We start from the raw sequence: 27,829 nt of genomic DNA, 5'->3' as shown, positions 1-27,829 counted from the left end.
TAGGTCTATTTGGCTTATGATGTCAGCTAGCTGCAGAATGACTCTGATTAGTATCTGTCTAGATGGCCTGTCTGTTGGAGAATGGGATACTAAAGTCACCACTACTACTGTATGAGTGTCATTATGTGATTTAAGCTGTAATGTGTAAAAGCTGTAAGCTTTTTCTTATAAACATGAGTGTCCTTGTGTTTGATGCATAGATGTCAAGAATTGAAATATCCTCTTGGTAAAGTTTTCCTTTAATGAGTATGTAAGTGTCTTTCCCCATCTCTTCTGATTAGTTTTGGTTTGAAGTCTATGCTGTCAGATATTGAAATGGATAAACCAGCTTGCTTCCTATGACTAATTGTTTGGAATATATTTTTCCATCAATTTAGCCTGAAGTGATCCATGATATTAATGTGTGTTTTTGAATGCTACAGAAGGATGGATCCTGTTTTGAAATCCATTCTTTTAGTCTGTGTCTTTTTATTGGGAAATTAAAACCAATGATTGAGAGTTATCAATGTGCTGTGTTTGCTGATTCCTGTTATTTTGTTGTTGTAGTGTGGGTTTCCCCTCCATCTTTTGATTTGTTGTTCTAATATCATTTATTCCTTATATTTTTGTAGATGTAGTTAACCTCTTCGGGTTGAAGTTTTCCTTATATCACCATCTGAAGGGCTGTATTTGTAGATAGATACTGCGTGAATGTGGTTTTTATCATGGAATGTCTTTTTCTCCATCCAATGTGATTGAAATTTTTGCTAAGTATAGCAGTCTGTGCTGGCATCTTTGGTCTCTTAGAGTTTGTAGAACATGTCAAGGCCTGTCTGGCTTTTATAGCTGCCCTTGGAGATCAGCTGTTATGCTAATAGTTCTATCTTTACATATTACTTGGTCTTTTTTTCCCTTTTTTTAATGTTCTCTTTGAACTTTATGTTGTTATGAATTATTATATATTGTGGAGATTTTCTTTTATGCTTCAGCCTAGTTTTTGTTCTATATGGTTCTTGAACCTTGATAGGCATCTCCTCCTTTAGGTTAGGAAAAATTTCTTCTATGTTTTCATTAAAAATATTTTCTGTGACTTTGACTGGGTTTCTTCTACTACCTCTTTTCATATTATGAATATATCTGGTCTTTTCATGGTGTCTCTGATTTCCTCAATGATGTGTTCCTGGTTTTTTTCATATTTAATATTTTCTTTGACAAAGGTAACCCTTTCTTCCATCTTGTTTTCAGTGCCTGAGATTCACACTTCTATCTCTTGTATTCTATTGGTCAAGTTTGGCTCTGAGGTTCCTGTTAGAGTTCTTAACTCTTTCCTTTCGAGTATTCCCTCTGTCTGTATTTTCTTTATTAGTTCTGTTTCCACTTTCAGGTATTTTACTATTTTATTCATTTCACTCTACTGCTTGATTATGTTTTCACAGATTTCATAAAAGGATTTATTCATTTCCTCTTTGAGGATCTCAATTATATTCATAGAGGCTATTTTTCAAGTCTTTGTCTTGTGCTTCAGCTGTATTGCAATTGTTAGGGCCTATTGTAGTAGGGCTTGCTGGGATCTAGTGGGGACAAACTGTGATGGCTATTACTGAATTTGTTTTTACTTTGGGGTCTAAGCATCTATGTTTGTGATGGTTGTAATTCTTGGTCCTAATATATTTTTTTTTTCTTTTGTTTGTTGGATGGGTGTTCCTTTCATTGGTATCTGTTGCCCTCTCTAGTTCTTAGAAGAGTGTCTGTGGGTTGCCTGATAAGAATGCTTCTGACATCACACCAAGAAAAGTTCTGAGACAGAATGTGTTTCTATGTATTAGGAATTGAAATGGGTTAGAAGGAGTTGTCTGAGGGAGTCCACAGGAGGGAAAAAGCCAGGTATGGCACCAGGATCTGCATAAGCCCATGAAAATGAGGACACAGAGGGAAGAGAGGCTAAGGCAGGTATCCTGAAACAGAGCTTGGATGAGACTGGTGGATTGGATTTCAAAGGGAAGAAGGATAGTGAAGATTGCCTAACTCTTTCCTTTGGACAGTGGGTTACTAGGGAATGTCTCTGGGAGTTTGTGGCTGAGACAATGGAATGGGATGTTGAAGGAGGCTATAGGAGAAGATCTTTGTGATCTTCTACAGGTAGTGGCAGAAAGGACTTGGAGGCAGCAGAGGTGGTATACTATAGAACTTGGCATGAGACTGAGGAATTGGATTTGGAGGAAAGGAAGAATGTAAAGATCTTCTATCTGCCTTTCTGTGGGTAATCTCTATTTCACATCTCTTCTTACATTTCTAATTCTATCATTATTTTCATGAAAGGACTTTGGATATCCCTTCCAAATAAATTTATTTGCACAACTGAAACTGAAAGATTACAGAACTTTAGGAGTATAAAATATCCTGACCTGTGCCAGAGAAAAAGATAAGGATCTAGACTTGAGGAAAAATATCTCATAACTTTGTAAAAGTTTTTCTTCTTTGTACAAATACCATCCTATTAAGAGATATTGAGTTTTCCTCTGACATTTCATGCAGGGTAACCATGCTTTATGGTCTTCTTAGTTACTACAGTTCTTTGTCCATCTTGCTTTATGGCTAGACGACAATTGTATAGTGATTTTCCCAGTCTGTCATAAATAACGTTTGTCTGATCCAATGACATTATAAGGTTAGTTTATTCCTGTTTCTTTGGTAGTAGCAGCTGAAAAGATTTAGATTTCAGATTATAGATTCTAGTGAGTAACTATTCTGAGAACACCTTGGAATGGTTGTTTACTTAAAATTAAATACAAGCAGCATCACATGATAGACTCATTAGTAAGTAAATTTATTTCTGTTCTTTTATTTATTTATTTATTTATTTGGTTATTTAAGACAGGGTTTCTCTGTGTGGCTTTGGCTGTCCTGGAACTCACTTTGTAGACTAGACTGGCCTCAAACTCACACAGATCTGCTTGCCTCTACCTCCCAACTGCTGGGATTAAAGGCATGTGCCCCCACTGACTGGCTATTTCTGTTCTTTTTACATTGCAGTCATCAAAATTATCACATTTTCAATAAAATTGCATTATTTTTATTCAGAGATTTGAAATAACAAATATGTATAGGGACACACACATATATATATATGTATATATACATGTATTTATTTGGAATCATTCATGCATAAAGGTCATATTTATTAAGAGATTTCAGTTGTTTAGACAAGAAAGGCAACAGATGCTCTTTGAAGTCATGACAAGGAGGGAAATAATTCCATAAGACGGAGTATTACCTTAGTGTCTATTAAAGAACTGCCTATGAATGAGACAGATAGGTTTTTCAAGTAAATGAATTGCATGTAGAATTTTTAGATCATGTGACTATGAGTAACATTTTAACAATTTCAATTTGACTTTCTTCATAGTTCTTAAAGATGGGCATATAAGCACTTTATGAACATTTTATAATAATTTCACACAAATCTTCAACAATTTTTATTATCAACCTTTCAAACAATAGTTGTTTAACAGATAAACATTACATAATTAAGTAGCAAATAATTAAGTCTCAAGAGTCTAATTCAAATTCAGAGAATGGTTTCTATTCTGCAGATATATGTTGTTATGAATTTTCATATGTTGAGTTTTTGGTCCATATACTTCTGAACATTCAACATTTACTATTTCCCCTGTCATGATGCATCATTAACATATAAAGAACATAAGAAGATGTTTTCGTGTTAATGCAGAGGAGAACAGAAAGAATATCCATCATAACATATATATCCACTAGCAGCTAAGAAAAAAAAATCTCACTGTTCAACAAGTTGATTCATCAGAGACCTGAAGGGTCTTGGAGCACATGTTACTTAAAATCCCAGGTGTATCATTCCTTGTTTGGTCTTGTAACTTAGATCATAATATTGTAAAAATAAAAATTATAAAAATTATATAACTTTATATAATATATATAATAATACATAAAAATTATAACAATAACCTCTGTCACATACTGTTGACTAAGAGCTTGAGACCTGGACAGTAACATTTTCTGTGTTTGCTTCTTTATGATTTATGAGTTTTTGTTGTTGTTGTTGTTCTTTTTGGTATTTGTGTGATGATGACAGCCTATTTTTCTTATTGATCTGGTCACACTTCAAAATGAAGTAGAAGTGAAATTTTTAACTCTTTCAATATATTCATCTTTTGTAGTGCTAGACACTTCCTACAGAATTTTTTTGTGAATAATAATTCATTTGAGGTTACAATCTGCCTCCTAGTGTGAAGCAAGGTTAATAAGTAGCCAAGGTTTTGTGTGTACCCAAAAGCACACTTTGCTCTTCCTCTAGTGGTGTATAAGGCAGTGCTCTAAAAAGTCAGTGCAGGCTGCTCAGACTGTCTCATTCCATGAAGATTACAGTCATGATTTATATATTCAGGTCGTTGGTTAATATCTAGGTTATAGTTTCAATATTGTTTTCATTTTTCTCTTAAAGAAAACTCGGCAGATTTTCAAAAGCTGATAATTCAAAGATGAGCTATTTATTACCACTCACACAAGTAAGTGTCTTTGAGTATGGTGTTAGAATTGTGATTACTTTCAATAATTTAATAATTCACCTCTGCTTCAATTCTTCAGGTTACACAACAATTGCCTTCAGAAGTTTTCTAGTATTTTGTTTTCAGTTGAAAGAGACTCAATCAAGGTAATTTTCATAAGGATGTACCATCTTTTTGATGGTGATATTATAAATTTATAAGCATCATTTTTTGTTGTAATTGAGAATTTTATATTAATAAAGTTTACTTTCACTGTCTTCTTATGAATCATGCAAAACCAGAGCTTTGTCGCTGAGTTCATACTCCTGGGGCTTTCACAGAACCCAGGTGTGGAAAAAATACTATTTGTTGTATTTTTGTTGATCTACCTTGCAACTATTGGGGGCAACATAGTAATTGTGGTGACCATCGTCTACAGCCCTGCACTGCTGAGCTCCCCCATGTACTTTTTCTTGGCATTCCTGTCCTTCCTGGATGCATGCACTTCTTCTACTGTCACACCCAAGATAATTCTAGACTGCTTTTATGAAAGGAAGACCATCTCTTTTGAATGTTGCATGACCCAACTGTTTACAGTCCACTTCTTCACAGGGGCGGAGGTGATTGTCCTGGCATCCATGGCCTATGACCGCTATGTGGCCATTTGCAAGCCCCTTCACTATTCTTCCATCATGACCCGGAGGCTCTGTAGTATTTTGGTGACAATATCGTGGGGTGGAGGATTCTTGCATTCTATCATACAAATTATCTTCACATTGCAGCTGCCTTTATGTGGACCCAATGTCATTGATCATTACATGTGTGACTTGTTTCCGTTGCTGAAGCTTGCCTGCACTGACACTCATATATTTGTCCTTTTGGTGTTTGCCAACAGTGGCGCTATCTGCATCATCATCTTCTCCTTATTGCTTGTCTCCTATGGTGTTGTCTTGTTTTCTCTGAGAGGACACAGTTCTGAAGGTCGCCGTAAAGCTCTCTCAACCTGTGGATCCCACATTACAGTTGTGCTTTTGTTTTTTGTCCCATGCATATTAATATATGCACGACCTACATCTGCATTGTCCTTTGAGAAAAATATGCTTATATTTGTCAATGTCCTGACACCATTGCTCAATCCTATGGTTTACACTTTCAGAAATAAGGAAATGATGAATGCCATGAGAAAAATGTGGAAGAGATTGAAAGTGGTTTCTGATCAATTTTAAAATATTGTATTGGTGGAAGTATTAAGGCAACTCCACATAGTTAAAGGGGAGGTTTATTTTGTGGGGTAACTTACAAGTAAAGGGATAGGTTACAGGGTCCAGGAGAGGTGAAGTGCAGTCCAGCGGTGTTCTCTGGGGAACTCTGCTTGGTCTACATCCAGTGTCCAGGATCCAGGAACCAAGACAGCCAGCACTTCCAGATCTCAGGTCTAAAGAGCCCCTTCTTGGCCCCCTTCTAGGTGTGACAGTTGCCAGAAGCTTCAGTGGGGGTAGTACTTCCAGGGCAAAGCTGGAACAGCTACCCACTACAATATTCTACTCTCATTGGATGAAGGAACTTGATATGTCAACATGATGATTTGCGAATTACTTTCCAGAAACTTTTATGCCATTGCTAACATGGTGGAAGCACATTTTTAATTCAGTACTGGTGCACAGGAGTTTTGTGATCCCAGAGTTTAAATTCATTGTGAATTTATCTGATGAACAGTGAGTTCAAGGTTCAATGGAGATTTGTTTTAAGAAAATAAGGTAGAAAGCAAAAGGTGGTTATAGCCAGTGACTTCTTTTGGTTCTGTATCAATGTTAATGGGCACACATACTATTTACCCTTCACATGTACTCACATGTGTTTATAACATACACACCAACACAAACTAACAAAAAGTACATCTGAAAAACTCAATGAAAATAGTAAAGAAGTCAATGTTTTATTGGACAAATACTACATTCTAGAATCTATAGATGGATGGCATCTTTAGATACAGAGGACATAAATAGAGGGAGTGAGAATTTATGTTTCTGAGATCACACCTTCACTCTGAAAAGACGATTCAAGATTCTTCTACCAAAGTGAAAGTCAGCTTAATTTTATACTCTCATTTATTTAATTACATATTTGAGAACATTTAACTATTTGAATCCTTATTATTCCCATTGTCTCATTAAAAATGGTTGGCAAAATAAATGTGTATTTGAAATTGGGAGAAGAAAAATATTGAAATCATTCCAAGAGAAAACAAGTCTCTAAATGATACCCTGAGACTCCAGAACTTAGAAATACAGAGAGATGTTGAAACAGAACCTGAGCTCTAGGCATTCCTGTACATGTGACTTCTTTTCCTGTTGTAGAAAAGTAATTTTTCATATAATATATTATTATTATTGTTTCCATTCCCTTATTTTCTCCTAGCACCCCCCACACCCATGCAACTCCGTGACTTCTTTGTCTCTTTCTTCAGAAAACAAACAAGCCACTAAAATAGAGAATAAGACAACACAAACAGAAAAAAAGGAAAGAAAAGAAAAAGCACTAGGAACTCACAGGCACACACAGACACATAAAATGCGTAAAAACACAAAAATCAAAAGACTTACCCAGCATCATTAAGACTGAGTAGAAGACCCACACCCCTGCCAGGATGACCTGCCCTGGCAGTGAGGTGATAACACTCTCCAACCTGGTCCCCTTGTAGCTCCAGGCAGGCAGGCACTATTGTGTGAGCAAATATATGGTGGGGTATGGGTGGGAGAGAGAGAGAGAGAGAGAGAGAGAGAGAGAGAGAGAGAGACAGAGAGAGAGAGAGAGAGAGAGAGAGAGAGAGAGAGAGAGAGAGAGAGAGAGAGAGAGAAAGAGAATGGTTCATGTCCTGTGGAGAGAGGGAGATCTGAAGTGGTGAAGGCAGGTGGTGAAGAGTGGACTGAGGTAGGTGGCCTGCTTGTCACCTTGGGCCATGGTGATGTCTTGGCCTCAGCTGCTTCCAAGGCCTATGCCTGGGTCTGTGGCCCTGCTGCAGCTTCTGTCTGTGTTGATGTCCATGGCTCCTGTTACCATCAAAGTCTGAAGAGATAGGTCTCTACAGTCTTGTCCACCCTCCACCCCCCACCCCCGCCCCAATGGATGCAACCCTAGGGAGAACTGGTCCTGAACCTCACATGGTCCCTACAATAGAGCTTTCCTTGTTCACGGTGGGTGGTGGAGGAGGGAGTGGTGGGGGTTTAGGGAGGGTTAGGCGATTGGGGGTGGTGTAGGGGTGCCAGGGAGCTAGCACTGAATGTGTTAGAGTGGGAAAGTTGGTCCTGTCCTCCTCATCTGCCCTGTGGTGGTGTGGGTAAGGGAAAGATGCCCTCCCTTTGCCCCTCACCACTTGTGGCAAGTGGGAGAGCTGACCCAGCCTCTCATCAACTGCAGCACTTGGGAAAGTGGGCCCTGCTGCAACGTTATATGGGCAACACAGTAGAGCTGACCCTGTCAACAGGGGCTCAGGTGAGGCAGCCCCAAGAATGCGAGCATGGGTCATGGAGAGATGACTCCCTGATGCCCCTCACCGCTCACCATCTGTGGCAGGCTGGGGAGCTGGGCCCTCAGACCTGAGAGTGTGAGAGCTGGTCCTGCCCCCTCACTGGCAACAGCATTCAGATGGGCACATCCTGCACCTCACCTGGGCAGTATGGTAGAGCTTTTCTGTTGGCAGGGGTGTGGGTGAGCTGGCCCTGAGGGCTTGAGAGTAGGAGAGCTGATTCTGCCCCTCATCTGACATATGGTCCTGTGAGTGAGTAGAGATACCCTCTCCACTCTTCTGCCCCTTGCTGCCTGTGGCATGTGGGAGATCAGGCCATGAGATCATGAGCAGGAAACATGTCCCTGCCCCTCACGAGCTGCAGCACTTTGGATAGCAGCCCCTGCACATTGCCTGAGCAAAACAGTAGAGCTGGCCCTGGTGGTGTAGGTGTGGGTGAGCCATCCCTGAGGGCATGAAAACAGAAGAACCAGTTTTACTCCTTGCTGTATAGACTAGATGAGTAGTCTAGATGGGTAGACTAGATGAGACAATGCTATAGAGCTCCCCCTGGTGGTGAGGATGGGGACAACTGGCAGACTGACCCACCCTACAACCACCCAGTCCCAGAATGATGAGCTGGCCCAATGCAATATCCACCCTATCTATGATCTGCTAGAGCATGTTAAATGGCCTATCCTGTGGATCCAAAGCTGCAGGATCTCCATGACACATGGCAGCAACAGGATATCCAAGAAGAGTTTCAGTGAGGGCCCAGTATCAATATTGTATGAGAAACCAGAGGCCTCAAACCAGACCAATGACTCTTTGCAATGAATATCTTTAAGTAAAGATTATGTATTAAAGGATTTACTGTGTGACTCACTGTGTCACACTACAGCTTTCATGATGAGATTTTTCTTTTAATTTTTTTTTGTGGGGGATGGTGCAAGGGCAGAGGGCAGGTAGATAGATATAAAAGGACAGGAAGATTAAGGGGATCATGCACGATGTGAAATCCACATAGAATCATTAAAACCTTTTAAAAAATACCAAGCAAAGTATATGAGACAAAAAGTCTTCAAAAATATACCATTGAGTTCATTTTGTTTTGACCATTATTGCTGGGCACAGGGCTTCCATGTAAGTGTGTTATGTATATCCAGTGAGACTCCACTGGAGAAAACTGATTTCCTTTGTGAGCAGATGTCATTTGGAGATAGCTTCCTAATAAGGTATGGGGGTTCTTGTCCACTTCACTTCTCAGCAGTGGCATGCCATCTGCCTTGGACCTTTGATGTCTCTCTGCATGCTGCCACAGTGGCTTCATATGTGTCTTAGTCCTGTTGTTTCTGGAAGGGTGTGTTCCTTGTTGTCATTCAGTCCCACTGGATCTTACAACCTTTCTGACTGTTCTGCATAGCTGCCATATCCTCCTTGAGGGGAGAGGTTTGAGGAAGACACCCCACTTAGAATTGAGAGTGTCAAGATGTCTCACTGTCTGAACATTGCCCAGTTGTGGATCTCTGTAATAGTTACTGTCTCCTGCAAGAGGATGGCCTCTTATGATGGCTGACTGAGATGCATCTATGGATTTAGCAGCATGTCATTAAGAGTCATTTCATTTCTAAGTTTTGTGAGCAGAACCATACTATTCTGTTATCTAATCTCAAGATCTTGGCTACCCAAGTATTGTTGGGCATGGGTTCCATCTCATGGAGTGGGCCTGAAATCCATTCAAACAGTGGTTAGTTACTCCCACAACTTTAGTGTCACTATTGAACTAGTGTCTTGCAGGCAGGACACCACTGTAGATTTATTTGTAGCTGGATTAGTGGTTAACTTTCTCTTCTGTTAGTGTACAGGCTACCTTTCAGTATTATGAACCCTACTCAGTAGAGGTGAAGGCTCTTGGTAGTTACAAGCTCAACTTCTCCATCCTCAATGAAATACATAAATATGGTCTTTAGGAACAGGGGTTTACCATACATTTGAAGAAAGGAACCAATGGCCTTGTCAATTACCTGTTTGGGTGTTTCTATGGGGCAATTTTATCCAACAACTGAATTAGATATGACCCATTTCTGGCACTGGCTATTTCACTTGATCATGAGAGATGCCTTGTGACTTTGTCGCCTTCATTATTTATTGATTATATTTAGACTAATTTCACACACACACACACACACACACACACACACACACACACAGAGAGAGAGAGAGAGAGAGAGAGAGAGAGAGAGAGAGAGAGAGAGAGAGAGAGAGAGAGAGAGAGAGGATTCTACAGTAATAGGTTTATATGTGACCTCTCAAATGGCCCATGGTGTTAGCTGTTCAACCCTATATTATCTCCCTTACTACTCCTTCCTCTCCCCCTCTTCATTTAATTATCTTATTCTTTCTATTCCATCTTTCAATAACTATATATTCTAATTAACGTTATACTCTCAGTAGTCTCTCAGTCTGTAACTCTATACCCAAACTCTGTGGCTATACAGATTTACTATGTCTTTTGAAGGCTTTAAACCTAACATCCACTTATTAGAGAATACATACCACACTTGTCTTTTCAAATTATACTACACAGACATACAATAAAAATTAATAATACTGTCATAAAAACAGATACATATATCAGTGGGATAGATTTGAATATATACATATAAGCCTACTCTATTACAATCAACTGATTTTTGTCATAGACCAACAATTGGAGAAAATATAGCACCTTCAACAAATGGTGTTGGCACAACAGAATAGCCATGTGCAGAAAAAAGTAAATCTAGAACTCTTCACAAAACTTAAATCCAAATGGATCAATGGCCTCACCATAAGACCTGACACCTTAAAGACATTAGAGAAGAACGTACAGAATAGACTTGAACAGTCTCTTAGTTTGTTTCTGTGACAAATGCATAACACACAAAGCTATTTTTTGACAGTTTGAGAAAAGGAAATGAATAATTTTTTTCTAATAATCATCATATTTGGCCTAATTTTAACATATTTTATGATTTTATAAATATTCAAAAACTTCACACATGTATACAATTAAATATAAACTTTTCTATATTCATTCCTCTCTTCAAATTCCTCCAGTATCAACTGTCATATGCCCTTCCTAGAATGACAAATCTCTTCCTTTTTGATAATCAGCTAAATTCATATACCCATGTTGTCCATACGCACCTGTATATGGTGCCAGCTACTGGAGCATCTACTGCTGGTAATCTACTAGTGGTCAGATCCTTAGTAAAGAATGTTTTTTTCATCCCCCAGGAACTTCAAGGGTGAATACCTCTTCAATATGACAGGGGCCTGGAAATGATCCTCTACATTCAGTCCAGGATTTTGTCTTTGTTTATCTTTTGCAGTAACTACAGTTATTGTGACTTCATGAAGATAATAGCTACATCATGTCCACAAAACATTTTAGAGCACTCCTTCTGATTCCCTGGCTATTACATTTTCCTCCTTCTCTTCCATATTATTCTCTGAGCATTGGTAATGGTGTAGGGGAAACATAATTGTCCCATGTAGGGCTGATCACTTACTTTCTCATCCTTAGCACTCTTGACTTTGATCTAATTTCAGATGAACACAAATAAGATAGATCAGAAGGTTCCATCATATCACTTACATGGATTCACTTGATTCTGCTATAATGCTTTATTCTGTATTCAGTAGTCAAGATAGTGAAGAGAACTGGCATATGATTATGCAATCTAAATAACATATTTTATTTGTATTTAACTTAACTTGCAACTACTTTTTTTTACTGTTAAAAGATTAAACTCAGAATGGACCTTGTGTTAGGTCAGTCATCTTCTAATTAATTTGAAATTATATCCCTTGTGATAATGAAACATTATCTTGCTATACACTTCAGTGAATGTTTTTTTTGCATATAAAATAAAAGTAAATAAAGTATTTATTAAAAAATTCAGATTTTTAATTTGTTCTTATGTCCTTTTTAATGTGTTTTCTGAGGAATTTGCTCATTTCCTTTATGTTAATGCAATATCGCTATGCAGCTGCAACATGCCTTTTTTTTAACTGAGAAATAATTCATTTATCATAAAAGTGATTCTGTGTGTGCACACACACGCACATGAGTGCATAAAAAGGTCAGAGGTCGCCACTCCTATTCCTCTCCACCATACTTTGATTTTTAAAGACTTTATTTTCAGCCAGACATGATGGCTCACATCTTAATCCCAGTGTTTAGGAGGCCGAGTCAAGCAGATCTCAGTAAACTTGAGGCCAGTCTGGCTTACAAAGCCAGAGTTCCAGGCCAGCTAGGGCCTAGAACTAGACATAGCTAGACTGTGTCAAAAATTACTTTTTATTTTATTTATTTATTTTATTTTATTTTTGGTTTTTCAAGACAGGGTTTCTCTGTGTAGTTTTGGTGCCTGTCCTGGATCTCACTCTGTAGACCAGGCTGGCCTTGAACTCAGAGATCTGCTTGGCCCTGCCTCCCGAGTACCGGGACCATAGGTGTGCGCCACCACCACCTAGCTATTTTTTATTTTTTAAAGATTTACTTTAAATTGTGTGTATGTGTGTGTGTGTGGGGGGGGTGTACTCATAAGTGGGTGTTCAAGGCATCAGATGCTGGGAATTAACTCAGGTCCTCCATAAAAGCAGTATGTGTTCTTAACCACTGAGCCATCTTTCCAGTCCTTTATGAAGAAACACACAAATACTTTACAGGGGACCCAGTCCTCACATGGCTGTGTATATACAAATAAAGCAAAGGTTTCATAAAACAAATTTTAATTCATTGGACATGATATACTTATTTTTCTAAACTCCTGTGTTTTTCAGAAAGCAGCTTATGAACCCTAACTGACTTCATCTTTCTGTGCATTCTATTTTCAGCATAGAGGGAAGGGCAGTTCATATGCTGATTACATCTGAAAACACACCCTGAGGTCCACACTTCTGAGCCCAGTCAATACTGACTACTTTTCTCAATCTGTTTTCCAAGCCATGTAAAGACAGCATGCTATACAAAGGCTCACTGCTGAAGTCCCACCACTTAGGGCTGAGCTGCCCTCCTAGAGTAAAACTCATCACTACAAATCGGCAAATACACACTTTGACATACTTTCCCATTATACAGATTAATTAAACAGCATCTTCATTGATCCAACAGCTCCCAGATTGTATGGAACTCCACTGAACCACACTTTTTGACAACAGAATGGGTCAAAGCAATAATAATAACGATAATAATAATAATAACAACAACAATTTTTTTCAGATACTATCCCACTATGCAGCCCAGGCTGTCCCTGAACTTTTAAACTTCCTGTCTGGGCCTCCCAGGTGCAAAGCAAGCTGCCTTGTTATAAAAATGATTATAAAACCATGATGACTATTTGTAGGACTCAAACATGATAACTCAGCATGGAAATTGAGTTCAGTATGATTTTATTTAAAAATTTGCAAAACTGAAGGAGGAATCTAAGTTTTTGTTAAAGCAATTTGCACAGTTTATATTCAGCGTTTAGCTTTGCTGAATAATAACAGAAAAGGAAGTTTCTGTTCAAGATCCTCACTTCAGCACACTGAGCCAAGACTCCTGGCATCCTTGGTGGCAAGGTCACTTGCCCCTAGTCTGAGGTTCATGGCCAGCCCTCTGGCAGTGGGAGGCCAACTGTCCTCCAGGCAATACGAGGTTGTCCTCCCACTGCCCTCTACACACACAGGCCCTGAGAACCCTGTATTTTACAGCTGGAACAATGGGAAAGGATTCCTTAACTCATCACCTGCAACAAATCCAACTCCATTAAGTCTTGAGGATGGGCCGGGCGGTGGTGGCGCACACCTTTAATCCCAGCACTCGGGAGGCAGAGCCAGGCGGATCTCTGTGAGTTCGAGGCCAGCCTGGTCTACAAAGCGAGTTCCAGGAAAGGCACAAAGCTACACAGAGAAACCCTGTCTCAAAAAACAAAAAAAAAAAAAAAAAAAAAAAAGAAAAAAAAAAAAGTCTTGAGGATGACAAGTATAAAACATTCAGAATGCGTGAGATGCTCCATGCTTAACAGAACAACTCACATGGTAAAAAAATAAGTCAAGAAACATGCCTTAGTATTTGGAAATGTGACTTAAAAAACAAGATGCACAGCACGATCTTGCGAGTGGTACTGTAAACTCCTACTGACGATTGCTACTGTGGTCTGACAGGTGGAAGAGAGGCAAGCGCCCTGCCATACTGGTCCGCCCACAGGGAACACCGCGCTTTCAATTGGGTTACTGAACTTAGCCTGAGGGAAATAAAGGTCCACAAACTAACACCCATGTCTCTAAACGATGAGGTAGATCTCTTTTTCTAATATGGTAAAGTGAAGATAACAGAGAGTCCAAATGACATTTAATCATCTTCTTACAACTCCAGGCTATGGTCATGGTCACAAACAATCCTTATAGACTTCGAGGCGATGAGGTCAGAGCTTATGTGCAGACAAGCTATTTACTTGAGATGCTATTTGAAGAGTCAATAATCAGTCTCGGATCAATCAACTCTTTCCAGTGCACACTGATCCTCCTCTCTTGCGTCACAGCGTACTCCACCACCTCGGTTCCGTTCTCATTGTGATAGACCAAATCAAACTTCCCAGGTTCTTTCAGAGCTGGTAAGGATGAGAGGACTTCTACATCCACTTGCTGGGTCTCTGGGTTGTGGCTTAATATTTTTCCTTCCTTGTAATCAGAGACATCAGGGGAGTAGTCCGACGTGAGTTCCAACAGCTTAAATGCAATCTTTTCGCCGACTTGAGGGGCAGCTGCCAACTGTGGCAATAGGCTATAGTCCTTCTTGTGTGTCTCTACAGGATTCTGGATCACAATGGATGAGTTCGTTAGGATGTCATTTAACTGTTTCTGTTTCTGGCTCTCAGAGCTTCTATTTAAGATACAGGAGATAGCATGGCCTCGGCCTCGACCTCGGCCCCGGACACCCCGGCCCCTCAGTCCCTTCCCAAACAAGAAGTCCTCTCCTCGTCCCCATCCTCTTCCCAAACTGCTGGAGACAGGCACACTGGGAGAAGGACCAGCCGTCTGCCTGCCTCTGCTTGAGTCAGTTTTCCATCCCATAATTCCCGGCGTCTGCACCATCAGCTCTGGACACCCTTGCCCTGCAAAGAGGCCTGCTGCCTTTAGGAAGTCCGATGTGCCCTCGGGGATGTTCTGGGACACCACAAACTGGTCCTCTGACTCCGAACTGGAGTCTGAACTGGATGAGGAGGTTCGGGCGGCCTTGCCCTTGCCGGAGCTGAAGGCGAAGGCAGGTTTTGAGGACTGTCTGGTGGCAGCTGCAGTTTTTGTAGCGGGCCCATCTTTCAACAGCTCAGCTGACAGTTTCTCGGAAAAGGTGCCCCCCTGCACTGTGACACTGCAGTGGTCATCGCCGACTGACTCTGGACCGGAATCCGACTCTGACAGGTAGCCTGGGCTCCCTTTGGGTCCCACGTTGCTTTTCCTCGGGCTTTAGTGAGGCTGCTTCTGGGGGAGCACTTGGGGGAGCCCTTGGGGGAGCCCCTGGGGGAGCCCCTGGGGGAGCTGCAGTTCTGTGGGCTCCACTCCTTGGGCGCTGGTGTTTTGGAAGACTTGGAGGCCTTGGTCTGCTTCTTATGTTCACATTTCTCCTTTCTTTTTGGTGATTTCTTTTTGGCCTCTACCTCCTCCTCTGCTGGGCTGCCGGTCACTTTGCTCTTTCTCTTGTTTCTCGCCCTCCCCATCTCATCTGGAACCTGTTTTGTTTCCGGGCCCAAGGCCTTCTCACTATGGCCCTCCTCCTGCTTTTTCCAGGGCTTCTTTGAGCACTTGGAACCCAGTTCCGTCTCTTCATCCTCCACCAACTTAAAAGCCCGCTTCTTCGCTTTTCTGGGTACAAAATGAGAGTCGCCACCATTGCTTACGACCAGATTCTCAGGGAGTCCTCCATCTTCTAATTTAACCCTGAGGCAGTCGTTGTCTCTCACCAGGCGCGCGCTCTCGGCGGGGGGCAGCAGCCCCCCTTCCAGGTAGAGGCCCAGGAGCGCCCCGGAACTGAGGCCGAAGCGTTGGCAGATGAGGCTGATGAGATCCGTGACAACTCGGCATCTGTTCAGGTCCACCAGAAGCCAGAAGACCGTGCAGTGCGGCGTGGCCGGCGGCGGGTAGTCAAATTGAAGCCGTAGCCTAACCATCTCGGAGGCTGCCATCTTGCTCTTCAGTGAATGTTTTAAAACAAATTTTAGAAATTGCTTTATTAGAAATATAATGACACTTATTTTGCTTAGCATTAGTAAATATTTTAATTGTAATATGAAAGCGGAAGCTAAGATTTACTTAATTTTTAGGTGAATGTAGGGCTTTGTTTTCCTTGGAACGTCCTTCTGCACTTGCTGCTCTCTGTAGGAAGGCTTTGTGAAACAACAACAATGCCCTTTAAACTATAATGATACTCTTTGCTCTTGGAACCATTTACAGATGGTAAACGTGAGACATATAGATTTTTGGGAATATTTTGTAATCTAAAGGATATGGAACTGAGTACAAGTCTAAAATTTAAGTAGTTTTTCATATCTCCCCCCTTTTCTTTTTTTCCTTTTATTTTTTATTGTTGCTGTGGTTTGTGTCCCTTGAAAATTTCTTAAAAATAGAATTACACTATTTCCCCCTTGCCTTTGCTTTCTCCAACACCTTGCAGGCTATCTCTCATCACTCTTCCCATGTGCTTCCACCTTAATACCTCTGGTGTCTAATGGAACATTTTGTGGTGTTTAACTGTAATATTCTTATTCTTGGAGGATGGATAGGTATGCTATAATAAGTTGTTTGATAGAGGTAGCACAGACATTGCAACCATGAAAAAACATTCACTGTGGACATCAACACATGCCTGGTGTAAGATTAGGTCATCTCATCATTGATTTGGGATGACCTCAGGAAGCACTGATCCTCCTTGAGAAGTTATTGATAGTTAAATTTATATTCCAAGTGTAGTAGTTCAGTATTTTCTTCACCTATGTAGCCTTGGGTAAGTGGCCCCATAGTTTAAGAAATAAGTGCTAACTGTGCTCACACAATCCTCCCTTATCAAATTCAATGGTCTATAAAAACATATGACTGTCAGGGGGAAAAGATGACAATGAGAAGAGGATACCATTAAAGCGAAGTGGTGAAGGAAGAGATATTGGTGGCCAATGTGATGATCATATTTCATTGGTTAAGTATGTGAAATTGTGAAAAATAAGTAGCTATAAAGCAAAACTTAGAGGTAAAAATATTTCTATTATTTTATATATCGCATATGTTTATATACAAAATAATTATATTTTACTGAATATAAAACTATAAAAAGTTATACTTTACTGAGAAGTCTTTGATAGTGTTTAACAAAACAATGGGTATTTCCCTTAAAGATAGATTCCTTCTGACTCAAGGCTTTTTGCCTAGTTTATGCACAGAAGCACTGTATTCCATCCAGTGTAGAACAATCTACCTTTTCTGAAAATTATAATATATGAAATTATTAGGAAATAAAACCCTCTCCAAATTACAAAAATACACAACATAGCTTTAGATGGACGTGGAAACATTATAAGCTTTGAAACAAGTGGAAAGTTTCACAAAATTGTGTCACTGAATCTCATGGGACCAGAAAAATTTCAAACCCTGAGAGAACTAAAAATTAGTCTCACAGACTCATGATGCCTCAAGGAAACCTCTTTAAATGCCAGATACAGTGAGAGGAGAATATTTGGACTCTTAATTTATGTTTTGTTCAGCAACCATGATGAATTCAGCATCGCAGAAGCAGAGGTAACCTTCTTTACCCTTCACTGCCAGGCTGTTCTCCTTCTGTCCCTTAGATGTGGAAGGAAGAAATGGAAACAAGTGGAGAATCTTGGTCAAGACTGAATGAAAAGGAGGCTATCTTCAAATTTTTCACAGAAGTCACACCTAGAGAGGCAAAGTAAGCATATGATGCACCTTCATGGAAAAGGTTTAGTTTGTGATAAAGTGATTCAACATTTGGATTTATGTGCAACCTGCTGTTTAGCAAAATTATGCCCCTTTTACTTTACAAACATCTGTGAAAGTTCTATAAAGCCTGGTGCTCATATTATTTATCTTAATAAAAATTTTATTACCAAAATTGGTTTTTTATTAAGTGAATAAAATGTTCCATGAAGAAATCAGAGAATAGTAAATAATTGTTTAAGTGCTCACAGTGCTCAAATAACTGTTAAGTGCAAACTCCTTCCATCCATCCCTCCTTGAAATGTCTTTTGATAAATTTATTTTGAGCCTTCAGTTTTTTTCAAAGTTTATCAAAATTTAGAATATTTTCAAATGTTCATCCTCACATTAAAATCAAACAATTTAGAACTGCAGCACAAATTTATTTTTCTTTTGTCTAGATGACAATATAACATATGTTTATTTATATACTAGTAACTCCCCATTCTGAAGCTTGCATTGAAAGGTTGGATGCTTTGAGGTATTATTAAGGATGCTGAAAAAAGAACATGATAAATTGAAGCATTACTGTATCTTTAAAAAGCTGTGGAAGTCAAATATAAAAAGGTCTAGTTCCACAAATACACAGCAACACATAATACACAGGAAGAATATAAGGTAACAAAATTTGACTTAATTCACAAAGTGAAGTCTTCAGATTTAATCATATTCACTTACATTCCTCAAAGCCTTAGAGCTCTTCACTAAGCTCTTAGGAAAACTAAGTGGGTGAAACTCTAACTCCTTTAGAGCGAGAATTTTGTGCCATTCTCACTCTTAAAATGAGCAGAATCATTAAGACATCAAAGGAGCTTCAGAAATCCCTCAGGGAAAATATAAAAAGAAAGAGAATATCTCTTTTGTCTACATTGCAGAGATAATAGAGGAAGTAAACTTTAGATATGTAGGGAAATCAAGAGTAACACTGTGGACAGAGAAAAGATTAGTAGTCTGAAGGGAATGTATTTTCCAGAAAGTCAAGGATCTAAACCTAACTGGTTAGCTACAAACACAAAAAAATGAAGCTTTTATTGGTAGATAATAACTTTATTTTAAAAATATATTGGACTTATATAATTTAAAATGTGGGATAATTTCATACAAAACTTCAATAAATTATCGTTTGTAAGAACAGTAGCCATTTATATTAAATATATTAAAGAGCAACTATTTATAGTGGTAACCCTCTATTCATCTCTGAACATTTTGAGTGTTACATGTACCTCACAGTTAATGAAGTCATTTTGTTATGAGGGCATATTGGCACTCCAATTACTTGTGCTGCTTGAATGAATGGGAAGGAAATAGTGGGCAGTGTGGACCGTGGACCAGGGAGGCACACTTCCCTAGGTCTCTGCTAGGAGAAGGCTCAGTGACCACAGTTTCTACTTTGTGCCCCTGAGTAAGGTAAGTTAGCCCTCTAGTATTTTCAAGTCCATGGCTGCTGTGGAAAAGGTCATGGGATATTTTAGGATAAGTAAAGAGGATGCATGTTGTTCCTAAGTGAGAATTTGGATTTGAAGTCAAAGAACAATGAATTGGGATAGAGTCAAGTCCAATGTATGGTTGTTAATGGAAAGATTATGATATAATGAAATAGTCCACATAAGATGCCTGTTAAGCTAACTCCTTACTTCAACTTTTGGTAATCAGATGGATAGAGTGAAAATAAGAATATTTTTTTTCAGAAATTTAGAGGAAATTAGCTTTTGTGTGTGTCATCTTCGTTTTTAATTTTCAGGTTTTTAATAATCATAAGAACATATTTCTTACTAATGGAATTTATCACTTTAATATCTCATAGAAAATAGTACATATTTATGTTAGTGAATGAATTATTAATGTTCTTCTTATATTTTCATTGTCACTTAAGAACGATTTTAAATGCCTCCTGTTTTATGTCATATCTTTGGGTTTTTATTTTTACTATCATATTATAGTAATTTGTAATAGTCTTAATTATATATCATAGCCCTTATGGAAGTTTTACATTTTTGTCATTTTTCAATATTTTGCACACTGCATCACATTCCTGGGTGATTGTTCCTCTACTCACTTAATATTTAGAATAAAAGTTTTTAGGAGGAATCCTGTTTCAAAAATAAAAATGCATTTAAGGTTCTGTAATTATTTCTGATTTGTGTTCCAAAATTACTGTATTAAAAAAGCAATGCTAAAGTTATTGTAGTACATTTTAAAGTGTGACTTTATGAGACATATTTTTTTATTGATTTTATGTTTAATCTCATTTTTTACATAAAGCACATTTTAAAGAAATTTGACATCAATGTTCATGTTCTTTTTGACATAGAGTTTACAGAATATGTTAATAAAATTTATGGATTATGCTGTTTGTGATCACACATGCTTATAATCCCAGAACTTGAAGGTGGAAGGAGGAAGATCAGGAATTCAATGACATGGTGAGTTTGTGCCCAGCCTGGGCTGCATCTGTGTTTCCCTTTATCACTAGAGCAAAGTCTATCTGTCTTTTATGGAAAAAATCCCAGTGCTCTGGTAGATCAGTAAATGGCCCATGAGTATTACACATCAAGGTGTTTTGTTACCCACATTCTCATGTATTTTCTATTAATTTGAAAATTTTGCACAGTGTATTGTGATCATATCCTAGATGTTCCCACAATATAAAGCAAATAACTTGTTAATTTCTACTCTTCATTTTATTTAGTCTAATGTTAGCTGAACACAAATACCATAGAACAGAAGCTCCAGGTTGTCTTGCATAGCTTCACTTGAGTCTGCTGCATTGCTTTACAGTGCATTCAGTTGTAGATGATGTACAAAAAAAAGGGGGGGGGGATGATTGCCTCATCTAAACAACAAATTGTTTTTATAGTTGGATATATTTCAACAATTAGCCTTTTAAAATTGTATTTACCTCTCACATCAAAGTTAAACACAGATAACTCCCCTTTAGCCTGTTTTCCCCCCAAGCCACTACCATGTCCCTCCCACCAGGGTTTGTGTGTCTTCCTCCTCATAATCTCTCAAATTGATGGCCCTTTAAAAATGTTATTGCTATATAACATATAAATGCAAAAATTAAAAAACACAGCCTGCTCAGTCTGTTTATTGTTGCAAGTATTTAAGTGATATCGGGGCTGACCACTCGTTATTGGATACCTAACCTGGGAACTCATCCCTGGGAAAGACTCATTCTCCCTCTCTCAGCAGTCATTATTTGCCTGTGGTTCTTTGTCTAGAAGTGGGGCCCATGGGATTTCTCCTTCCACATTCGCATGTGTATTGGTGTCCTCCTCATTATTCAGGCCTTGTTTAGACAGACATATTTCCAAGATGTCATAGATGCAGCTTCTCTGTCCTTAATAGGAAGCATAGTTTCACAGCAGAATTTCTTGTACTACAGTTTTTACTGTATAGTATATTTTTGTACTCTTCCAGAAATGTTCCCTGAACCTTAGTTGTATCTGTTGGGACTGGGTTCCTCATGATTAGTCTATCTGTACATTTAATCAATTTTCTGTAATGTTCTCCATTTGCTGCAAAGAGAACCTTCTTTGATGAGGGATGAGATCTACACTCATCTACATGTTTAAGGAAAAGTTTTAGAATTAAGTTAGGAATTAGGCTGGTCTAGAAAAGCAGTGGTAATAGATTTTCCTCTAAAGTCCATGACCACATTAGCCTTGAGTATTTGGCTAATGGGTGTAATTTTCCTCCTATTGAATTTAGTCCTTAATTTTCTTAGAAAGATGCTGGTTAATGTTGAAGTAGGAATGCCTTATTACGCCTTCAGGGATGTCTTGCCATGTTGATTATTGTGGTTCACAGGCATCACAGCTGAGTATGACTATTGATTGCCACTCTACCTTGCAGCCTGACAAGCAAGTTCTGGTATAATGACAATTTATTCTGAGGGCAAAGGCTTTCAGGTCAGTAAGGCTTGTATCTTACCATTATCCCTTTTATGTTGCAGGATTCAATTTAGATTAAGGCTACAGCTTGTGCTTAATTCACGTATCTTCTGACTCCTATAAATATGATCATAAAACATAACTACACTGTAATATCATTTCAGATATTTTAATTATAAAGAATATCAGGATATTCTAGGCATTGAAACCTTCTTTTTACTGTAACTTGTGAAATAAAATAATTTATCTCTATATAAATATGATGAAAAGAAATCATTACCTTTTACTATCCACAAATAAGAGTGAAATATAGAATTATCTTCTCTGCTCAGTTTAATTCTCTGGGGTCAAATTGTTCTTAACATTTAACATCTCTTCATACATTTCTAAGTTCATCATTGTTTTCATGTGTTATTCACAAAGGAACTTTAGAGACTCCTTCAAATTAATTTCATTAGCACAAGAGACACCCAAGACTTAAGGCAATTTAGGAATATAAAATAATCTGACCTATACCATAAAAAAGTGAGAGTAAGCATCTGAGAAAAAAAATAGCTCAAGGGTTTAGAGCAGTTTTGCTTTTTTGTCCAAATACCATCATTGTAAGAGACACTGAATTTCATTCTGACATTTTTATTCATGGATACCACACCCCACAATTTTAGTCATTACAGGTTTTTTTGTCCATTCTGCTTTATTCTTGGATAATAACCAATAAATTATATAATGATTTTCTCAGATTATCATAAATGATAGTTACTTGAGCATATGATCTTCTAAGGTTAGGTTTTAATCCTTTAGTTGTAGTCTGTGAGTGGATCCAGATTTTGGTTATAGTTGTTAAATGAGGAACTGCTCTGAGAATATCATGAAATGGTTGTGTGTTTTTCAATTAAATAGAAGCACCATCTTATGATGGATTTCTTTTTTATTTACTAATTCATTACTTTAAAGTATAACAAAATAAAATATAATAATTAAAAACAAAACCTATCACATTCGAGTTTGACAAGACAAACCAACAGAAGGAAAAGGGCCAAAGAGAAGGCACAAGAAACAGACACCCGCCCACTTGCACACTCAGGAATCTCATTAAAGCACTAATCTAGAAGCCATAATGTTTGTTCCCATCTGCTGTAAGAGGAAGCTTCTCTGCTCATAGCTGAACAAGGCACTGTTCATGTACTGTTAGTAGCAAAATTTCATTAAGAGTCATTTTATCACTACATTAAAAAAATCATCTAGATAGTATTATTTGGCTTTAACCTAGGTCCCTGCACTATCTAGTCTCTGGCTCTTGGTCACTGAAGCCGTGTTGGGTATGGGTTCCATCTCATGCAGTGGGCTTTAAGTCTAATTAGTTGTTGTTGTTTTCTCCCTCAAGCTTTGTGCCAACGTTGCCCTAGCATATCTTGTAGACAGTACACCATTGTAGATAAAGACTTTGTGGCTGGCTGGCTGTTTATGTTTCTCATTTTACAGCTTGCAGAGTATGCTCTTGTACAAAAGATGCTGGAACACAGGGTTGAAAGCTCTAAGTAGGCACCAACTCAACTTCTCCATCTTTAATGAGTGGTGTAGAGACCACAAGTAAATGTTTTTCTGTTCCATTTTAATTATTGTCTTTAAAATTACCACAATCTTTCATTTCAATAGAACTGCATTATTTTTACTCACAAAATTTTAGCCAAAAATGTATGATGTCCACATGTATATTTTTATATATGCATGTATAAACCCGGCAATGCTCATAGACTAAAATATTATTTCCAGTGAAATTCAATGGTATAGACAGGGGAGGAAACAAATGACCTTTGAAGCTGTGAGTAGGAGAGCAAATGAATTTAAAATCTGGAATATTCCTTAATTTATATGGAGGAACTTACTATGTATGAAGCAGATATGTTTTCAAGAGAATAAATTATACCTATAACTTTTAGGTCATGTGACCATGAGTAACATTTTCACACATTCAATTTGATTTCTTTTACCATGACTTGGAGATGAGCAGTTAGGCTGTTTATGAATATGCTTTATAATAAGCTCATACATATTTCCAACCATTTGTCTTATCAAATAATACTTGCTTAAACAACTTAAAGGCATGAGTAAGTAACATATAATTGTGTCTCAAGACTAAAATTAATTCAATGTGTAATTTCTCTTTTTCAGTTGTGTGGTATCACCAATTTTTAGATATGTGGTTTTGGACCATCACTTTCTGAACCTTCATCACTCACATAGGAACAAAATAAGAAGATGCTTTTGTGGTAATTCAGAGAAGGAGAATAGAGAAACAACTATCTGTGCTGCTATAACTAAGATAAACAATCTCTCTGTCATCAAGTTGACTCCATGGAGACCTCCTGGGTCTTAGAACATATAAGTTAAACATTCCTTGTTTGTTTGGTCTTATATTTAGTTTAGAATGTCAGACAAATAAAATAGTAATAATGTCATGTACTGTTGTCCAGAAGGTTGAGACCAGAACAGGAGAAATTTCTTTTAGTACTTCTCTTAGATTTGATGATAAGAAGATTTTTTTATAGTGTTTTGGTCACACTTTAAAATGAAATACAAGTGAAAAATCAATTCTTTCTACTCTAGATACTTCTTACAGAATTTTTTTTCATGACAGGGTTTCTCTGTGTAGCTTTGTGCCTTTCCTGGATCCTGCTTTATAGACCAGGCTGGCCTCTAACTCACAAAGACTAGCCTGCCTCTGCCTTCCGAGTGCTGGGATTAAAGGCATGCACCACCACTGCCTGGCACAGAATTTCTTTGGTGAAGAATAATTTATTATTTGAGGTTACAATATATTTCTTATTTTTAAACAAATTTAAAAGGTAGCCAGGATTTGTGTCCACCTAAACGTACATTTGCCTCTTATTCTATTATTGTATAAGGCAGTTCTCTGACAAGTCATTGTGGGCTACTCAGCCATGGCCTTTTATTCATATGTAGTTTAAAAATGTTATAAAATGTCTTTTAATATTCACTTCAAGAGCTGATAATACAGTTACACTAGACTTCTCCTCTCACAAAAGTGAAATGTGTTCATAACAGAAACTTAAAATGTGGTTTTTTTAAAGTTATATAAATATATAATTTATGTTTTCCTCAATTTATGTGATATAACTATATCCTTCATTTTTCTAATATTTTATTTTCAACAGTAATAGAATTAATCAAGGCAATTTGCATAAGGATAGACTCTCTTGTTGATGGAAATATAAGCATATGAGAAACATTTTTTAACAATTGATGATTTGTATGAAGAAAGTTTATTTTTGCTATCTTCTTGAGAATCATGCAAAACCAGAGTTTTGTCACTGAGTTCATAATCTTGGGCCTTTCTCAGAACCCAAAAGTTGAGAAAATACTGTTTGTTATTTTTTTGTTGGTTTACCTTGCAACTGTAGGGGGCAACATGATGATTGTGGTGACCATCCTCTACAGCCCTGCACTGCTGGGCTCCCCCATGTACTTCTTCTTGGCATTCCTGTCCTTCCTGGATGCATGTGTTTCTTCTACTGTCACACCCAAGATGCTTATAGACTTCTTAAGTGAGAAGAAGACCATCTCTTTTGAATGTTGCATGACACAATTGTTTTCAGTTCATTTCTTCTCAGGGGCAGAAATGGTTGTCCTAGCAGCCATGGCCTATGACCGCTACGTGGCCATTTGCAAGCCCTTGCATTACTCTTCCATCCTTACCCGGAGGCTCTGTAGTATTTTGATGGCAATATGCTGGGCAGGAGGCTTCTTGCATTCTATTGTACAAATTATCTTCATATTGCAGCTGCCTTTATGTGGACCCAATGTCATTGATCATTACATGTGTGACTTGTTTCCATTGCTAAAGCTTGCCTGCACTGACACTCATATATTTGTCCTTTTGGTGTTTGCCAGCAGTGGGGCTATCTGCATCATCATCTTCTCCTTATTGCTTGTCTCCTATGTTGTCATCTTGTTCTCTCTGAGAGCCCATAGCTCTGAAGGTCGCCGTAAAGCTCTTTCCACTTGTGGAGCACACGTTACTGTTGTGGTTTTGTTCCTTGTTCCGTGCATATTAATATATGCACGGGATACGTCTGCATTCTCCTTTGAGAAGAACACACTTATATTTGTCAACGTCCTGACACCATTGCTCAATCCTATGGTTTACACATTCAGGAATAAGGAAATGATAAATGCCATGAGAAAAATGTGGAAGAAATTGAAAGTGGTTTTTGTTAGGTTTTAATATTGCTTTTACACTGGTGGGGAGATGAATCAATGGGTAAGAACACTTGCTCTGTCCACATGAGGACAAGATTTTTATTTTCCAGAACTCATGTGAGAGTCTAAGCATGGAAGCACACTTTATTCTAGTACTGGTCAATGGGAGATTTATCAATCCCAGGGTTTAGCTTCACAGCGTATATATTTGAGAAACACTGAAGCTCAAGCTTCAGTGGAGATTTGCTTTAAGATAATGAGGCAGAATGCAACAAATACTCATAGTTAGCCCCATATTTTGGCTCTGCATGAATTTTCACAGATACAAAAAACAATCACCTCTTATGTACAGTAACATGTGTATAACAGACACACACACATGCATACACACAGACACACACACAGCAATATAAGCAAACAAAAAAACATGCTGTTAAATGTATGTTAAATGTAAGGAATAAAGAACTTAATATTTTCTTGGGCAAATAAAGCATTGATCTTTTTTTTAAAGAAATAACATTATTTGATACAATTTGATACAGAAGACATCAATAGTGGGAATGTGAATAAGTTTCTAGGTTCACATTTTCACTCTGCATTGATAATTTGGCATTGTTATATAAAAATAAAAGCAATTCAATTTTATCCTCTCATTTATTAATTGCATATTAAAAATGTCTTAAATATTTGACTGCTTTCTATTAATACTATGCTTCATTTAAAAACTTGGTTGACTAAATAAATGTGTATTTGGACAAGAAAAATAATAAAGTTATTCCAAGAGAAAACAGGTTTCTAAGTGACATATTGAGACTTCAGAAGCTAGGAGAGAGAGAGAGAGAGAGAGAGAGAGAGAGAGAGAGAGAGAGAGAGAGAGAGAGAGAGAGAGAGAGAGAGAGAGAGAGAGAGAGGAGGAGAGAGACCCAGAACCTGACCTCCAGGTGTCCCTAACTTTTAAAGTAGGTCCATTCATATCTAGAAGGAAACATGAGTTACTCCTTCAACTGATAAAATCCTTGAGACCAGCTGTAGTTTCTCTTGAATGATGGGACTATCCTATCCCAATGAGCTCTGGGACCTGATTAGATAAACACCCCTGCAGACCTCCTATTCCCATACAACAAAAAGTGCTTGTGGGGCATTGCTGTCCTAGCCACACCATTGCAAAGACAGTGACATAGTGGGCACATGTCCCCACTCTTTACAGAATGAATAGAAGCCAAAGCAAGCAGATTTAAAATTAGTTTCCAAAATGTCAATTTATTATGTGATTTTAAGATTCTTAACTTTGTGTGCACAAAGGATAATTACATTTTTAAACTTATCAAACAATATCATTAAAATATAGACATTTTATGCCGCTTCCTGGTTATGTTTTCTTACATTCATATTGTCAAAAGGACTTTGCAGAAAATTAACTTACTGTTAAACACCTTCTTTCTGCTCAGAATCAGCAACACTAACAAGTAACTGGATTTTATGGTTAAAAAAAATGGTAAATATTAATAGCATTTGTTTCTCAGTGATTTTAACTGCCAGGGATAATATACATGATACTACAAAAGACACATGAGACTTCCTATTGGGAAAAAAATACAGAACTAAGATTTGGTGCATCACTTAATGATTAAAGAAACCACAGAGGAAGTTTTAAAATGTGTAGATATCACATTAAGGAACAGAGACATAAA

General features: G+C 38.0%; 4 protein-coding genes across 4 annotated transcripts in view; 3 read left to right on the top strand and 1 right to left on the bottom strand.

The window, feature by feature from the left end:
- The first annotated feature begins 1,815 nt into the window (after positions 1-1,815).
- The window catches only part of LOC121829088 (olfactory receptor 4C15-like), a 39,941-nt gene continuing 13,927 nt past the window's right edge, over positions 1,816-27,829 (top strand). Inside the window, exon 1 of the mRNA XM_076569854.1 lies at positions 1,816-1,929. The gene's annotated coding sequence lies outside the window, so the exon portion shown is untranslated. The remainder of the gene's footprint in view (positions 1,930-27,829) is intronic.
- On the top strand, positions 1,818-27,015 carry LOC121828723 (olfactory receptor 4C15-like). The gene is made up of 7 exons (XM_076569855.1): positions 1,818-1,929; positions 4,457-4,520; positions 4,600-4,666; positions 17,871-17,974; positions 20,333-20,444; positions 21,835-21,935; positions 24,090-27,015. Exon 7 carries the CDS (start codon positions 25,228-25,230, stop codon positions 26,161-26,163), a length of 936 nt encoding a protein of 311 aa, XP_076425970.1. The 5' UTR covers positions 1,818-1,929; positions 4,457-4,520; positions 4,600-4,666; positions 17,871-17,974; positions 20,333-20,444; positions 21,835-21,935; positions 24,090-25,227; the 3' UTR covers positions 26,164-27,015.
- Positions 4,694-5,842, top strand: LOC102921423 (olfactory receptor 4C15-like). The gene has a single exon (XM_006996954.3). It carries the CDS (start codon positions 4,790-4,792, stop codon positions 5,723-5,725), a length of 936 nt encoding a protein of 311 aa, XP_006997016.2. The 5' UTR covers positions 4,694-4,789; the 3' UTR covers positions 5,726-5,842.
- Positions 14,006-16,218, bottom strand: LOC143272923 (coilin-like). Its single transcript, XM_076569856.1, has 2 exons — positions 15,529-16,218; positions 14,006-15,493 (listed from the first exon to the last, which is right to left on the bottom strand). Exons 1-2 carry the CDS (start codon positions 16,215-16,217, stop codon positions 14,482-14,484), a joined length of 1,701 nt encoding a protein of 566 aa, XP_076425971.1. The 5' UTR covers position 16,218; the 3' UTR covers positions 14,006-14,481.

The sequence above is a fragment of the Peromyscus maniculatus genome, chromosome 4, assembly GCF_049852395.1.
Source record: "Peromyscus maniculatus bairdii isolate BWxNUB_F1_BW_parent chromosome 4, HU_Pman_BW_mat_3.1, whole genome shotgun sequence".
Classification (NCBI taxonomy): domain Eukaryota; kingdom Metazoa; phylum Chordata; class Mammalia; order Rodentia; family Cricetidae; genus Peromyscus; species Peromyscus maniculatus.
The sequence above is the reverse complement of the archived record's forward strand: the minus strand, read 5'-3'. Positions and strand labels throughout refer to the sequence as shown.

Coding starts and splice junctions, on each gene's coding strand:
- LOC102921423 (XM_006996954.3), top strand. CDS start 4,790: ATGCAAAACCAGAGCTTTGTCGCTGAGTTCATACTCCTGGGGCTTTCA.
- LOC143272923 (XM_076569856.1), bottom strand. CDS start 16,217: ATGGCAGCCTCCGAGATGGTTAGGCTACGGCTTCAATTTGACTACCCG. Junction 15,494..15,528: donor TCCCCCAAGGGCTCCCCCAA/GTGCTCCCCCAG, acceptor CTAAAGCCCGAG/GAAAAGCAACGTGGGACCCA.
- LOC121828723 (XM_076569855.1), top strand. CDS start 25,228: ATGCAAAACCAGAGTTTTGTCACTGAGTTCATAATCTTGGGCCTTTCT.